The sequence below is a fragment of the Talpa europaea genome (assembly GCF_964194135.1).
Source record: "Talpa europaea genome assembly, chromosome: 1".
In the NCBI taxonomy this organism is placed as follows: Eukaryota; Metazoa; Chordata; class Mammalia; order Eulipotyphla; family Talpidae; genus Talpa; species Talpa europaea.
Window position 1 is genome coordinate 30,143,369 of NC_140073.1, and position 17,922 is coordinate 30,161,290.

Genomic DNA, 17,922 nt, shown 5'->3' on the forward strand with positions numbered 1-17,922 from the left:
AAGTCTGTTACAAACCCATAACATATGATGATATTATTCAACCATTTTTCCATAGAATTACTGTTTAGATTGTTATGTAATGGTAATGATGAATCTAACAATTTCTACAACACACAAAGCACTTACCATGTGACAGTCACAGTACTTTATGTGTATTTTCTCATTCAATCTTCCCAGTGACCCTGTGAGGTGGGTACAATGATCTCACTTTACACGTAAGAAATGTGATGCATTATTAGCTATATCACTCAATTTTGGTTCACTCAATAAACACATAACATTACTTATTTGCATGTACCAGTCACTGTTATAGTGGTTACAGAGGACAAGGGAAAAACACATGATATTTTCCCTGGAAACATTCATAGCTAAGTGGAAAAATTGAGTACTGAGAAGTGGTAATATTCTACTATGATGTACTAGGTGTCATCACAGCAGTCTGGCCCAAGAACTGAGGAAGGATTCTGGAAATGACCATCTTAACTAAGGATTCATCCATCAGCACACATATTCCAACAGTAAAATAGAAGCCAATAGCCGGGCTATTGTCTGCAGATGGGTTGCAGATGGGTTGACTGCGCCATGAATAAATTCCCTTCTTCATGGGAGAACAGGGGTACAGAGTGGGTAGATGAGTTAAGGTAGTATAGGTCAGTGCAGCATCTGAAGGAGGGCATTTCAAATAAAATCCAACTCTTGTTCCACTGAGCACATCATGTCTCTGAAGCAGGCCTAGATCTGCCCAGAGGAAAGCACCATATGAGCAGTGGCAGCTCTGGCAAATGGACTTGTTCAGTAAAGGGAATACATGATTAGCTTGCTTACTTCCCTGTTGAAGTTTCCTTCCTGAAACTATCTTCAAGTTTTCAAACCCTGGTCCTGACTTAGATGTAATGCAGATAGGTGAGCTCAAGGAATATGATATGTCAGGGCCTTTTGGAAACTAAGGAACTTTAAAGGTCTAAGTCAAATATATTCAACTTAAGCTGCATGAAACATGGAGAATCCACAGGTATTAGTTGAGACACAGATGTTTCCAAAACACTATTAAGAATTCACTGTTTTTCTCAATCTTGCTATCTGCAGGCCATTAATATCAATAAAACTACTGTAAAATTTTATAGTCCTTGTTTTTATTTCATACTCAATTAATTTCCAAGCATTAATAAAATGATCATTTGTGCTTGTGTATATTTACACTATGGCCTTAAAAAATACTATAAATATATTATAATAAAATGACAGTAAACATTTAAATGAGCTCAGTGTTTTCATTTTCTTATGTGTCTCTTTCTTTGCAAGATTAAAATTAAAAAGCATGGTAAACTGTGAAGCACTGAGCATTCAAATAAAGTTTAGAGCCCACGGTTATTTGTATAGAAAGAATCGTGGGGATCTTACCTCTAGAATCTTGAGCCCAATTGGAAGGAATGTAAGAATCTCCTTTGCAGCTGAGCTGCAGTGGCCAAGGAAGGCCTTGTGTGAAAAATAAGAGGGCCAAAACTCTCTAACATAAGCAAGAAGGTGAGAACGATAGGATAGCTAGGAGGAAGTAAAAGCAGTCTGTACTAGCTTAGCTTTATGGTATCTTATTTATTATTTCAGTTATTATGTATATTTTGTAGGCAAATTTTATTGTACTAATTAACTCATTAACAACCTCTAGAGAGAAGCCAGACTTCTCTGCAGACTGGTTTGCTGAATTTTAATGACCCAGCAAAAGAGAAAAATCAGTGTGTAAGGTTCTGGAAAAGGCCCAGGACTCTACGCACAGATGATTTATTCCATGTATCATAATTATAGAGAAGTGTGAATTGAAGATTAAAATAGAGAATGAATGATTCCTTAATATACTTACAACACAATAGGTATGGTTAATTTAAATAAGCAGCAATAATGGCATTTAAACACTTTAATATTTTTTAAAAATCAATTGATTTTGTACCCCTTCCCTTTCCCCTTCCCCATCCATACATACACTTCTTAGTTGGGGCAGGAGTCAGCTAATTCTGAAGTCTACTCAAGTGAAGCTGTCAGGGGGTTCTTAGAAGGTAGTGTGAGGTAAAGAGTGGGCAGGAAGGACTTGGGGCTATGCTTGGGATAGCATAGTCTCCAAAGGACCGATAATTTATTTGGCATTTCTGATGTGACTGATGATATTTTGAATGGTGTTCAGTGTGGTACTCTGGCCTCCAATATCTGGGGTAAAGGTATCTTTGTTCTTCAAGGAAGTCAAGACTGCAGTACGAATGGTGGTGGCATAGGTCTCGAGCTGGAGGTAATCCAGCATAATGCAACTTGTCAGCAGCATGGCAGTAGGGTTGGCAACATTCTTATTAGCTATACTCTTGCCTGATTGTCTTGCAGCTGTTTCAAAAACCGCAAATAGTTGGCCATAGGCAGCACCTGGCACAAGACCTGCTCCCCCAACCAACCCCAAACAGACATTGTTGATAATGCTGCCATAGAGATTGGGTGTCACCATGACGTCAAACTGCTGGGGCTGGGATACCAGCTGCATGGTGGTGTTATCCACAATCATGCATTCAAAGGTGAGCTGAGGGTAGCAGGATGCCACCTCCTGACAGCACTGGAGGAAGAGACCATCTCCTAGTTTCAGGATGTTGGCCTTGTGCACAGCTGTCACTTTCTTGCGCCCCATCTTCTGGGCCAGCTCAAAGGCATATTTGGCGATGCGCATGCACCTGACCTTGGTGACGATCTTTAAGCTCTCTATCACTCCCTTCACACTCTCATGCTCCAGCATGCTGTATGCACCCTCTGTGTTTTCCCGAACAAGTAAGATGTCTATATTCTTATGCCAGGTCTCCACACCTGGCATGTTCTTGAAATGGATAACACTTGCATAGAGATCTAGACAGGTGCGAAAGATGTTGTTGCGGGATTTGTGAGATGGAGGCAAATTGTGGTCAGTTTCAATGTTACCCTTCAGGGCCACACGGTTTCGACGGACTGCCAAGATGGCATTGTGAAGGTCCTCTTCAGAAGAACTGGAGTTAACCTTCACTTCTTCAAAGTCCACAGGCACATTTGCATGTCTGAAAACATTCCGGACTTGAAGCATAAGTTCAGGACCAACGCCATCCCCAGGAATGATGGTCACAGTGTGCCGCCCACCATATTTGGCTGATGGAGGAATACTCTTCTGAAATGAAGAACTCCTCATGGAGATCTCATGGCCAAGCAGAATCTCCCAAGAACATTTGAGAATTGTAGGTTGAAAAAAGGTTTTCACAGAGCAACTCACAGCTGTTAGAGTCTTCAGCGCCATGATTATTAAGTGGAAAATTAATGTACATAAGAACGCATTTTCTTTCTCTCACCTTGAACTGGCTTCTTTTGGTGGAATTCTAGATCCATAATTCTTTCTTAGGTCATAATTGGCTTTCCTTCTCTGTACTCTATTTTGAACAGACTGCAGTGAGAAAGAACTAATCAGGAAAAGATGGGATGTGTTATGTAGTAGAAAATACATTTTGAAATTGAAGAGAAACTCATTAGGCACATCCAGCGTGCACAGTTCTGTAAGATAAACTCTTTTTAAAAAAATGGTAGACTTCATATGTAGGAATATTTTAGGTTTACAGCAAAATTGAATAGAAAGTACAGAGATCTCATACAGAGTCTGCCCCCCCCAAAGATAAAGCCCCACTACCCCATCAAAAGCCCTCACCAAAGTGACACATTTGTTACAATTGATGACCCCACACTGACAGATCATTATCACCCAAAGTCCACAGTTTAAAATTAGGGTTCACTGTTAGTACAATACATTCTTTGAGTTTGGACAAATGATAACATATCTATAATTACAGTATCACACAGAGTGCTTTCAAAGTCTTAAAAATTCTCTCTGCTTAGCCTATTCATCCCTCTCTCTCTCTGAACTCATGGTAGCCACTGATCTTCCTAGTGTTCTATAGTTCTGCATTTATCAAAATGCCATAATATAATTAAAGTGCATGATTGGTTTATTCATTAGGAAATACACATTTAAATTTCTTCCATGACTTTTCATAAAATGCTGACTAATTTCTGTTAGTACTGTATAATTCAATTGTCTACATGTACCATAGCTTATTCACTCACCTACCAAAGTTTTGGCAATTATGAATAAAGTGGATATAAATAAATATTCATGAACAAGTTTTGTGTAAACAGAACTTTCAACTCATTTGACTAAATAAGTAGAACTGTTGATCCTATGGTTAAAGCATGATTGGTTTTGTCAGAACTGCTAAATTGTCTTCCAAAGTTGTCATCTCATTATGCATTCCCACCAGCCATGAATGAGAAATCCTGTTGCTGCACATCCTGAGCAGTGTGAGCGGTTTAGTGTTCTAGATTTTGCCCGTCCTAACACTCATGAACTGGCATCCCAATGTTGTTTTAGTTTGTCTTTCTGGATGACATATATTCATCATCTTCTTTGTATCAAAGAAGATGTATCCATATCTTCTTTGATAAGGCATCTTCAAAGGTTTTAGGCCATTTTTAAATTGGGTTGTTTTCTTACTGTTGAGTTATTGGCATATATTAGATAATAATCCTTTAATGGTTGTGCCTTTTACAAATACTGTCTCCTGATCTGATGACTTGGCTTCTCACTCTCTTGATATTGTCTTTTGTAGAGCAAGAGCTTTATAATTTCATTGAAATCTCATTGCCTCTTTCATAGATCCTGCCTTTGGTTCCTTATCTAAAAGTCCATAATGTACCGACAGTCATCTAGGTTTCCTCCAATCTCATCTTCTAGGAGCTTCATAATTTTGTATCTTACACTTAAGTCTATGATCCATGTTGACTTAGCTTTTGTGAAGATTGTAACATTGTGTCTGGATTACTGTCTTGTCATGTGTCTTGTCCAGTGTACCAGCACCATTTGTTGAAAAGACTACCCTTGCTCCATTGTGTTGTCTTTGCTCCTTTGATAAAGATCAGTTGACTCCTTGGATCTATTTCTGGGCTCATTTTTCTCTTTCAATGATTTATTCACTTGAACTTCTGCCAATGCCAAGAGTATAGCTTTACATTAAGTTGAACTTAAATCTGCATATCTTGACTGCACTTTCCTGGTAACACTTTAGGCATCCTTCCTTCTTCCACCCCTCCCACCCAGACCGTCTTAGCTATTTTAGTTGGAACTTAACGTCAACTATGTGACTTTAAGTTCTGCTTTCTCCACCAAAAAGATAAAGATGTTAGGTCTTCCTAGCAAAACTCCTTACAGAGAGGAGTTTACATCTAAAAATCAATAGAAACCTCCACCCAGCCTTCAGAACTCCTCCCTCAAAGCAAGCTTTTGCCAAAAAGACTTATTTTGCAATGGCATGTTTTCACTCCCCTACAATTGTTTTTAGAACTTTCTTTCGCATATGCATTTATTGCTTTATATTTCCCTCGAAGCCCTGTTCTCTCTGCATTTGATAATCTCTGCTTTCATTTTCATTCTGTGCAAACTATTTTTAAGTTTGAGGTTTCTTCTGTGACCCATCTATTATTTAGAAGTGGGTTGTTTAATCTGCATATTTATTTAGGAATTTTCCAGTTATATTTCTGTTATTGATTTCTACTTTAAATCCATTGTGGTCTGAGAGTGAACATTATATGATTTCCATTTTCTTAAAACTTGCTGAGGTGTGTTTTATGGCCAAGAATGTGATCTCTCTTGGTGAATGTGTGTTTTAATGTTGTTGGATGAAGCAAACACATGCCAGTTATATACAGTTATAATGGTGTTGCTGGATTCAACTAAGTCCTTACCGATTTTCTACTACTAGCTAGAGTTTTCTTTTTTTATTGTTTTTAACTTTATAAGAGATTTTATAATGATTGTACCAGCTTACACCCCTACCAGCAATGTAAGAGATTTGTGGTATCTTCACATCCTTAATGTATTCTCCCAGCTCAGAGCTATAAGCATAAACATCTGATATTTCTTATTAAACTTTCAGGCACCAACGCCCTTGATGCAGATTAGTGTGTGTTAGGGAAGATAGGTGACTTATTTATAAAGATTTCCAAAGGGCTAATAAAATCCAAGAAAATGAAGATGCAGACTTAATAATGGCTACCATTACAAAATGGCCCCCACTTTTAAGGTGCTGTGCTGGATATTTTACACACATCATAAGCCATCAAGGCAGGATAGTAATAGTGGCATTCTCCATGAAAAGGGGAGGAGCACTGCATATTGAACGGGCACCATTTCCCCTACCTCCACTTACATGCAGCCACCTTGGATCACAAGTCCAAGTATGCCTTGATCTGGACTTTCTGAGTAGGAGAGCTGCTGGGAAATGATGGTAGATTTGAGTGTACTGTAAAACATAGAAGCCAGGTGGCCGAGGTATCTTCCTTTCCCAGTTTCAACTTGTACATAAGAACTTGGAGGAGAGTCATGGAGGAGAGTCATAGAGAGACTCTTGGAAGAGATACACAGGTGAGATAGATGAGAGACACATGGGGTGGGACAAGGGCAGGTGAGGGGGCTGCTTCCAGTCCTTGGTGTGACAATGGCAGCCATTGTCCTGACTTCATGGTGGATTATTTGGTATAGTTTGAGTTCTCATACTCTTCTTCAGTCCCAGGTTTCTGACACCTGCCTAATCTCTTTCTTGTAGTTCCCCACCCAAAAAGTACCTTAGACAAACTTTTGGGGCTCAGCAGCCTCCATTCATGCCAGGCTTGCTTAGCTGGGCATTTGCCCATGAGGGGATGGGTTATTGTGGTGGTGTTTTTTTTTTTTCTTTTTGGAAACTAATATTTCTTTTCTACATACACTAATTCTATGAAAGAAATTTCACACTAAGGATACGCTTCATTTGCTTTTGTGAAAGGATAGTTGAACCTCTTTTAGAGTTTGCACAGTTTAACAGTTTGGGGCCCCTGGGTACCCCTCATTCTAACTGTTAATATTCCCATTTTACAGATAAAGAAACTGGCTGTCACAAATCCCAGTAATTTATATTATTGTAAATAAACAGAGAATAGTCACAAGTGAGGTGAAAACCTCTAAGGGTTCCAGAGGCCTCAGTTTGCTTCACAAAATTGATCACCTGAGAATCTTATTGAAATGCAGATTCTAGTTGTTTTATGGAGGGATAGTGCAAAATTTGCATTTCTAAGTAGCTCCTGAGTGCAAATTTACTGGGGCTCATATCACACTTTGAGTAGCAAGGGTTTATCTTTAGCTCCTCACAATATCTAGTGGATTGCTGTGTGTAGTGATTTTGGATGTAGTCTCCTGGGAGTAAAGAAAGGAGGCAGTGCCACTTTCTCCTCCCAAAAGATGACAAGAGAAGACTGTTATGTATGACCAGCTAGGTATCTGTCTGTTATTTACTATGTCACAAAAGACTGCTAATAGATGTTTACCTACACCCAGTGCTAGAGTCCAGAGCAGATGATATCAGGAAATGACTTAAACCAACCACAAATTAGTTTCTATCAGTGAGATACCCTGATATAAGCATGTACCTCAACCTTCTTCCTAACAACAGAAAGGAAATAAATCTTTTAAAGATATGGGTGACAAAGTAAGGAAACTGCAAAACTGGAATTATGAACTGGATGATAGCTGAGATATTAATAGCAGATTGACTGACAAACAACCCTGGACAATGGAAAAAATTCTTAGTCACACTGGCACAGAAATATTATAGATATTACAGAGGTATAAGCAGAACAAAAATGCCAAGATTACACGTTTGAGTGTAAATGTGACATTAAGACAGTAAAAAATTGGGGATTCCCTGGTGGTGCAAGGGGTGAAGCACAGCACTGTGAAGCTATCTGCAGCCTCTACCGCACAAGTTTGATCCCTGGCTGGCCACATGGCTCAGCAGACCTCTCCTGTCTTGTCTGCTGCTCCCCTCAGCAGTATATTTCAGTAGATCCGCCTGTTCTGTTCCCCACTCTGTCTCTGATGAATCCTTTCACACACACCCCACCCAGCACCACTGGCCTGTACCCCAGTTCTTATATGCATAAATAAATAAGTTTTTTTTAAAAGACAGTAAAAGGGGTTTAAGAAGGAGGAGATACAATAAGACTTGCATTTAAAAAAAATAAATAAACCTTTGGGAGGCAATTTAGACAACACATGGTATGGTAGTGGCAGAGAGGTTACTTAATTTACGTTACCACTGTTCTCAAGTAGTGATCCCCAGACCAGCAGCATCAGGATCACTGGGACCCAGCCCAGTTAGAATTGCAATTTTTGGGAACTATCTCTAGAGTTACTGGGTCAGATAGTCCAGAGTTTAAACCCAACAATCTGTGTTTTGATGATTGTTATTTATGCTGAAATTTAAGAATCACTGGGCCATGAAACAGGGCCGATAGGAAATGATGAGCAGTGGTATTAAGATGAAGACAGTGAGAAAGTAGAGATATACTTTCAGAAATATTTAGGAGGTAAACTGGACTAGGCTACTGCCCTAGTCACTGAGGATCATCCTCAATGTGTTTAACAGACATAAATAAGGGGAAATGATAACACAATGAAAATGTATAACAGTACAAAAAGAGTATTTGGGTGGGGGAATACAATAGAAAATGAGTTCAGTTTCAGAAATTATGTATTTGGGGAGCCGACAGGACATCCACATAAAGAAGCCCATAAGCATCTAGTATCAGAGAAAGGATTGTGGGTGATGAAACAGATTCAGGAGTTGTCAACATAGGGGAGAAAGCTGATCAGACAGGAATATATGAGTGAACCCAGGCAGAGGCTTTCAACTTCTCTTTCACTGTGACAGCTGATGAATGGCATTCACCTGAGACACATCCCCAGCAGGAACAAAAGTAGTTGAACAAATAAAGAGTTCCCGAACTGTTTTTATACGTTTTGCTATACATACTTTTTACAAAAGCATTTCACTAGAAACTGGTTAGTAAAATCATGCATACAATCTTAAAGTATAATTTTTGAGGGGAAAATATATGGCAAATAATATTTAAAAAAATGCAACTATATTTTAAAGATGAAAAGTAAGCCTCTATAGGTAATATAAGAAAAGTGTATACTAATGAAGAAAAAATTCATGCTATGTTTAAAAAGTAAAGCAAATAATATTCATATTGATTCATGGTATTAATATAAACAGTATCATTGCAGTATCATTTGGATGTCACATTGCCTTTAATTTGGAAATTACATCTACAGCCTCATCCTCATTTCCATGCTTTTTAGATAGAGATGCTTTCTTCATCTCTCATCCTTTTCAAAAATGTATCCATGGGTAAAATCAAAGAAACACAACTACAGTTTACAAAATACAGTATTTCAAAATTGTTCTAACTATTAATGACACATCAAAAACCATAGATCATGGGAATTTTCAGCATACATCAAACAGACTATGAAGGATGAGCTTGCAGCTGACTCTGATTCCACCTTTCCCCATGCAGGCAACACACACTATTGAAATGCAAATGGGTAACTCTGACATCCCTGTGATGGCAACTTTAAGGTGAGCCTAACTGCATAAAAAATAAATCCTTTACAAGCTTAGGAGTAACTGAGTGGTTCTGACATATGCCCAAGACTCATTGTGACATTGTAATGGGTCATATCACTAAGGCCAAGAGGTACTAGCTAGGAAGATGACTGTAGACAAAGCACAGAAAAGTGATAAGGAGAAAACTGGAAACAACAAACATTCCTAGCATTTGAACTTTTAGAAAAGGAATGACTGGAGAAGTGATTTGGAGGTAGAAGGAGAAGAGAGAGAAGAGAATGTTACAGATGCCAAGAGAAGTGAAAAAAAAAAATGAAGGAATGAAGAATTCATTAACAGTGCGAATATTCTGATAAGAGGTTAAGCAAAATTAGAAATGGAAATGATGGGGTCATTGACATTCTCTATGAAACTTGGTTGAGTAGTGATTAAGGACATGAACTATAGAGTCAAATTACCTGCAATGTATGACCTCTGTAACCTTTGCAAGTTTCATGACCAATGTTGGATTTTTATTCTAGTGACAGCAGACAACAAAAGAGACAGATAGATATTTACATACATACGTGCATACATACATACATACATACATACAATCAAACATGCAAAAAAAAAAACACATAAGAGGATCTTTAAAGTAGAAAGAAGAAATGCTGTGAAACGTATACAAACTGACTGTCTTCAAGGAGCTTACATTCCAGGCAGGTTAAATGAAATGTATGCAGTTGATATTAAATGGTTCCAGAGTAACCTGGATAGGACATAAAAGAAAAGAGGACAGCTTGCTCTTTACCTAGGTTAGGGAAAGGGCTTTGTCAAATCTTAACAAAAGGCTAGCAGCCTGTAAGTACACAGGAGAGAAGAGGATTCCTTAGATGGAGGCAAAATTGAAAGGCCTGGAGGGGACACTAAGAAGGACCATTCAGCAAGTAGAAGGGTTTATGTAGGAAAATAATGGCAGACAAAAGGGGAGAGTAAATTGAGGTCAGAGGGTAAGAGAATCTGGAATGGCAAACTAAAAAAATTTATGATACCCTGCAGGCAGTAGGGAAACATTTAAGGTTTTTGAAGTAAAAAATACAAGGTTTTGAATGATACCACTTTAAAAAAGGAAAATATGCACTTAAAAATAGGACAGTAAATTTTTGATGTCCAAGACCACTTTATAACAAAGCTGTGTCTTAATGAAAGTAGAAATTTTAAAGCACACATACACACATTCACACTCAGGAAAACTCTTGACATCCACTTCATGCTGTCCTATAGGACCAACTGATTAGGAAGATCATTTCATCAATAATTTTTCTTAAAAGGTCAAAGTGCAGAGACCAAATTTGTTCTATTTTCTCTATTACGCAATTGACTCAATTTCTCACCTGTCTTCCCATCACTGTTGAATAACCACCAAAGAGCTGACATCTGCTACTTTACTCACAGAGTACTATGGAGTGCTGGATTTTCAAGCAATCCAGAAACAACCTCCTTCTTTTCCAAAAGAGCACACATATTTTATGACAGCAAACCCACTGTGGAAGCCATGCTTGAGGAAAAGCTACACTTATGTTTATACTCAGAAGACCTTTCTGGATACAGTTTTCATTTTCTAAAAGAAATATATCCTCCCCACCCCCCACCCCAAGTGAAGAGTACCAAGGTGAGGAGCAGAGAGTTCACATTATCCATGTTATCACATAGGCTTTTGTGTTCTCAAACAGTGAAATTTATAGTCTAGTCACGAAATCGATACTTAAGCAGCTACATTAGGCTTTCTTGAAAAGAAGACAGGTGAAGACTCAAGATTACAGGTAAATTGGAAACAGCTTATCTTTTATCATCCCTTCTAACTAAACTTTACAGCCACAAGAACAACTCTATTAGATGGTTTTCTATTAGGTAGGGCCTTGCCTATGCCATTCTGAATTCTCTCTTCTAGCAGGAGTATGGTCATCTAAGAACTATTCACAGGTGTGATTAATATTTTTCTTCAACCATTCTGTCTTTTGGAGGCTTTCCATTTAAGCAGGATAAGGGAAAAGAATCCCTTTGTGCTAATTATTAGATGTTTGAATGAATAAAGTTCTTTGTTATATCCATCTCGGTTCAATACACATTCTCTCTCTCTCTCTCTCTCTCTCTCTCTCTCTCTCTCTCTCTCTCTCTCTCTCTCTCTCTCTCTCTCTCTCTCTCTCTCTCTCTCTCTCTCTCTCTCTCTCTCTCTCTCTCTCTCTCTCTCTCTCATCTCTCTCTCTCTCTCTCTCTCTCTCTCTCTCTCTCTCTCTCTCTCTCTCTCCCCACAACTGCTGACAGAAGTTCAGACAGCCACACATTGTGGGTTTCCCCAAAAAGTTCCAATTTCAATTAGCACCAAATCCGAGTCCCTATAAAGCAGACTGCAGTTGTTAAACCAGTGCAGCCCAATTTTTACAATGAGGTTACCATAATAACAGAATCTGAAAATTAAAGGGGACTATCAGTTGCCAGCAACTGATTTATCCCTGGTTAATATTACATTTAGGTGTAAATATAAAATTTGAAAAGGTTCTCAAATGTATTCCCTGCAACCTCCCCACCCCACTGACTCCAAATGTTCTCCCTTCATTCAACATGGAAAATAGTCTCTCCCGGGCACCATAGCCAAGGCTACATTTTGGTTACACCTTCTCTCAGTCTGATACATGCAATTACGAGTTAGGAACTAGGGATCACTTTATAAATAAGGAAAGTGATATGCCATGAGGATTAAAAACTGGGGCTAAGTCAACAGATGATTCAGACTCAGATCTCATGTTTGTACCCTCTCTCCTGTAACATGCAGGTTTTCTTTTTTCTGTGCTTTCATACTTCCCCCTCCATTAAAATCCACTCCTAATAAGGAAAGAAAGCATTCTCTCATGCATAAACCAGATCCCTATTATAGTATATCAGGCATCTAACAGATAAACTGATAAGACAAAACTAAAAAAATACACAAATTTCCAAGCAAATATAGTTGGTTAAGTTAAATATAGTTGGCATGCACTTGTATCTACTCCTTCTTGAAATCCCAACAGAGTTATATTTAAGTTTAGATTGTTTCTTTCTTTTTATTTATTTTTTTTATTTTTTGTTTTAAACTGTATACCAAAAGGTCAATGAAAATAACAGAGGACACAACAAAATTTTAGAAACTGGAAAGCAGATGAAGGAATGATGACTGATTTTTCACATCAATAAAATCTGAATCCCACTCAGTAAGAAAGCCAAGAAACATTCTGTATCATACTGCTGAACTGAAAAGATTAGAGAATTGGTAACACCAGAAATCTCCGAGATTTGGCAGGCAAAGATGGGTCAAAGGCATTGCTAAGAAATGAGTAGATACTCAGATCCTCTTCCTATTCTGCTCAGTTACAAGAGTGCCCCTTGACCAACCTATGACAAAACAGGACATATATTCTCAATACTGGGGAATAGCATGCTCTGTTCAGTGTAAGTTCCACTTTGAATTCAGGGGGAATTAATGAAAGTTTACATAACACAGAGAATGCTGGATGATGGGTTTAGAATCCCTGGGCAAGAGTTGTCAAGAGAAAGGAAACCAACAGCCTAAAAATATTTCCGGATATTGACAAATGTTTCTCAAGAGAATGGCTCAAACCACCTTCTATTGTATCCCATTGTCAAACATCACATCCCCATTTGCACAGAACTGTCAATTAGGGCTTTATTTTCCAGTTCTCAAGTATTAGTGAAGAGCAGTTGAAGCTTTGTATATAAAGGACAGAAGTTGAGACAAATTAATACACAGAAGCAGTGAAGATGATTCAGGGACTCCATTAAGAGAATACTTCACATAAACTATTATGAATGCCCTCAAAGAAAGAGGACACGGTGTTTATGAAATACATATGATGAGAAAAGAGAAAAAAGTGGTCTTGAAATACAGAAAAGAGGGGACAGCAGTCATAAAAATCTCTTTATCTTCTAAAGAGATAAAGGGTTAGAAGATAAAGTGGCGGATAGTAGATGAAACAGCAAAGTAAATGGAAAAAGGAATGAAAATTGGAGAAGCAAGAATGGCAACACCTGACAGGGAGGATCCTAATGATACCTCAATTGAAAGAATAAATAAAACAGAACAAAAAAAAAACAAAACAAACACAAAACCAGGAAAATAAAACTTCAATAAACAGGGCTCTGTAGAAAATTTAAAAAACAAAAGTTGTTCAAAGATCAAAACAACAGGAGAACCAGAAAGCAGAAAAGGAGACAAGTGTGAGGGAGAAAGCAGAGGACAAGTCATCAAAGACCATTCAAGAATACTTACAAGAATACCTTGAAGTTAAGGATATCAGGACTGATGGACCCACAGAGCAGCCCAGTGGAATGAAGGAAAGCTAGACACATACCATCGTAAAATGGAAAACTGCAGATTTCAAAAAACAGAATAGGCAGTCATAAAGGCATCAACGTTCTCAAATTCCATAGTGGAAAGACCATGGAAAATGTCTCTGAAGTTTTGAAGAAAAAGTGATTCACAACCTAAAATACAACATACAACGCTTTTTCAAATAATCAGCCAAGGAGGAAGGCAGAATTACTTAATAAACATGCTGGTTTACTAAGTGCCAGAGAGTTTTTGAAGCAATTTTTATATATTAACTCATTCAATAAAAGGCAGTTTTCAGAGATGGAAGGTCACAAATTGTTTTCTTTCATGTATTCCTTCTCATGTAATTAGTGCAGAATGAGTTCCATCAAGCCAGAGGAGTAAGCCAAGAAAGAGTATGCATGGGATATAGGAATAGAGGCAACCATCCCAGGGAGAGGCAAAGGGAATCCCCCAAATCAAGGTGAAGACATTCCCCAGTCAGGAGCTAGACAAAGAGTATGGAAACCAACCAACCTTCATGGAAGATTCATTCTTTCTTTTTTCTTAATTAATTTCTTTTTCATTGAGTTAACACTGGTTCACAACTTCACATGTGGATTACAACTATAGAGAATTCTCAGGTGGTGTTTTTTTTTAATTTTAGTTTTATTTATGCATACAAGAGCTGGGGTACAGGCCAGAGGTGTGTGTGTGTGGTGGGGGGGGTGAGAGGATTCACCAGAGACAGAGTGGGGAAGAGAACAGGCAGATTGACTGAAGCACACTGTTGAGGGGAGCAGTAGGTGAGTCAGGAGAGGTCTGCTGCGCCATGTGGTAGCTCCCTGGCTGTCTGGGGATCGAACTCGTGCTGCAGAGGCTGTGGACAGCTTCATAGATTGCATCTTAACACCTTGTGCCACCAGGGAGGTCCCCACTCAGGTGTTGTTACCATACCACACCCACCAACTGATACCAGAGGCCATCACAATATTCCATTGTGCTCCCTCCTCACCTTGCTCTCACCTCCTCCCCCATAATACCTCTGGTAGCCTCAGTTTTATAATAAATTTTCTAATGTTAACTCTAATCTTTTGGCTTTATCTAATCTTTTGTTTGGTTTCCCTATTTTCCACATATAAGTGATACTGGTATTTGTCATTCCCTTTCTATTTCATTACACTTAGAATAATCCCTTCCAGGTCCATCCATGTGGCCTTAAGCAAGAGTTTATGTTTTTTTGATAGCTGAATATTACATTATGTATACATAACACAATATCCTGATCCCCTCATTTGATTTTGGGCACAGGTTGTTTCCACAGTTTGATGATTATAAACAGTGCTGTAATGAACATGGGAATATGTTTCCTTTAGAATGAGTGGTTTTGTATGCTTTGGATAGGTAACCTGGGAGTGGAGTTGCTGGGTTTTATGGTAGATTCAGTATAATCTTTTGGGAATTTTCTATACTGTTTTCCATAGGGACTGGATCAGTTTACATGCCCTCTGACATTACAGAAGGGTTCCTTTTACTCCATACCTTGGCCAGTATTTGTTGTTTCTAGTCTTTTTGATATGGGCCATTCTCACAGGTGTGAGGTGGAATATCACTATAGTTTTGCTTTGTACATCCCTTACAATAAGTGACAATGAGCATTTTTCATGTGTCTACAGTCCCTATGTATGTCTTTGGAGAAATGTCTATCTGGCAATTTTGCCCATGTTTAGATTGGGTTGTTTGTATTATTTTCCTTGAATTATATGAGTTCTTTGTAGATCTTTGATTATTAGTTCCTTGTCAAAATGTATGATGTGCAATTATTTTCTCCCATTCAGTAGGGTATGTTCTGTTGAAGTGATAGTTTCTTTCACAGTGCAGAAAGAAGACTTTTAGTTTGATATAGTTGGGGAAGATTTATTCAAGACATGAAAGGGTTAGTGCCTTTGAGGGTGAGCATTTGGGGATAAATTATGATAAATCCACAGTAGGATAAGCAATAAGATGAATAATCCAGATGATTATTAATGACAGAGGGAACAAAGAGTTGTGCAAGAAAGGAAATCTTGTATTTTCAATTAATCTATTAGTAGTAGGCATATTGTCACAATAACATAAACACAGAATATTGATATAATGAAGAGATGTGTGTAGAGGTATGTGAAAGACAGCCAAATCCCTATATTTTATGATGAAAGTCAATGAAATAATGCCAAAATTGAAAATCTAAAAAAGCTGCAAAGAAACATGCTCTTTAGAGACATGGATGAAAATAACAAAAGAAATTGTTGAAAGTACTGCAAGTTGTTTGTTTCATCTATAGGTAGAAAATGAGCAAAGATTTTCAGGCTGCTAATCTTTTTAATCAAGCCTTCAAGAACCAATGATCTCGGGACCTCCCCGGTGGTGCAGTGGTTGAGCGCTGGGTTGCGAAGCTGCCTGCAGCCTCTGCAATGCTGGTTCGATCCCCGGCTGCTCCCCGGCCACCAGAGGAGGGTCCCACATGGCGCGCAGACCTCTCCTGCCGCCCGCTGCTCCCCTCAGCAGTGTACTTCAGTCCTTCTGCCTGTTCTGCTCCCCGCTCTGGCTCTGGTGAATTCTCTCACCCTCTCATGCTTCTGACTATTCCCAGTGCTTGTATAAATAAATAAATCTAAAGAAAGAAAGGAAGGAAGGAAGGAAGGAAGGAAGGAAGGAAGGAAGGAAGGAAGGAAGGAAGGAAGGAAGGAAGGAAGGAAGGAAGGAAGGAAGGAAGGAAGGAAGGAAGGAAGACAGCTGGGCTTGAGTCCAGATCTTAAAACAAACAAACAAACAAAAAAAAAATGATCTCTTTAAAAAACACATGTATATGAATTTTATACAAATAAAATTAAATTTTTAATGTTCCTAGATTGTTTCTTTGAGGCAGCAAAGCATAGGGTTAATGGTCAGCAAACTGCTTGGATTCTAATCCTGTCCCTTTTATTTGTAACTATTTGACCTTGAGAAAATTTCTTAAATCTCTCTGCCTCAGTTTCCTTTTGTGTAAATGAGGGTATTATTTTCTTCAGAGAGGTTTGTGTGGGTTAAATACATGCAATTTCAACAGTGCCTATTTTAAGTGCAATTGCAGTATTTGAGGATATATATGATCATTATTTTTAGTGCAAATGCTATATTTGGGGGTATATTGTATCAGTCTAAGTAATAAAAGAAACTAATATACTATGTCATTCCATTTTTTAACTCTGAATTACATATATTGAACCAAACATATCACTGAAGATTTCTCACAACCAACAAAGATTCTACCTAGTAACAACTTATTAAGCAGTGCTTTGATAACAGAATAGTTGCTTACTATGATTACTTACTGAATTATCTATTCAATAAGGTATAGATTAATATTAATTAATATATATTAATATTAATAAAATAAATATATATATTATGTTCACTTAAAGAATATAAACTGCCCTTAATTATTCTAACTTTCCTCCACTTAACAATTTGAAAGATTGATGGAAAATATAAATATATATATATATATATCTTCTATGGGACAATAAATTGTCTTTTGTTTATAATTCCCCTATTGCCTAAAAGAAATTATTCAAAAACTTGTCGTTATATTTTGTGAGCTGACTCATTTTTTTAATATTTAGGACCAATATGAGTCTGAGTTAAAATTCATTCACGTAAAGCACACTGAATAAATGTGAGAGACTCCTCAATAACCCTCTAGATGGAATATCATTTTCCCTCCTACAGAAGAAAAGCTCTGTCTGCAGCACATTTATTATTCCACAGGGTTACCAGCCAGAAGACAGACAATTCTCCAGCAACTTAAAGCACTCTTCTCTACTGAGCTCCAATTTGGTATGGGATGTCAAAGAATCAGAATGTGCATACCTAAGCGGCCAACTTAAAATGAATGTTCTATATAGCTTTTGCCCCAAACTTCCAGGCACTGTGTGTAAATTGAAATATACTAGGATGCTCACACTGCTAATGAGCCATGTTTGAGCATCTACAGTGCCAGCCCCATCGCCCTGGGTTCCTCGGGCTGTACAAAGGGACATACAATGAAGACATTCTTATGATGCCAAA

At 38.0% G+C, this 17,922-nt stretch overlaps 2 protein-coding genes across 4 annotated transcripts in view; both read right to left on the reverse strand.

Moving 5' to 3' along the window:
* The window catches only part of NELL1 (neural EGFL like 1), a gene marked incomplete at both ends in the record, with an annotated part of 742,470 nt that overhangs the window by 236,495 nt on the left and 488,053 nt on the right, over positions 1-17,922 (reverse strand). The window lies entirely within an intron of this gene.
* On the reverse strand, positions 2,129-3,292 carry LOC311180046 (isocitrate dehydrogenase [NAD] subunit gamma, mitochondrial-like; the record flags this gene model as incomplete). Its single annotated transcript, XM_084247722.1, has 1 exon — positions 2,129-3,292. The coding sequence occupies one exon, from the start codon at positions 3,290-3,292 to the stop codon at positions 2,129-2,131; it is 1,164 nt and encodes a 387-aa protein (XP_084103848.1).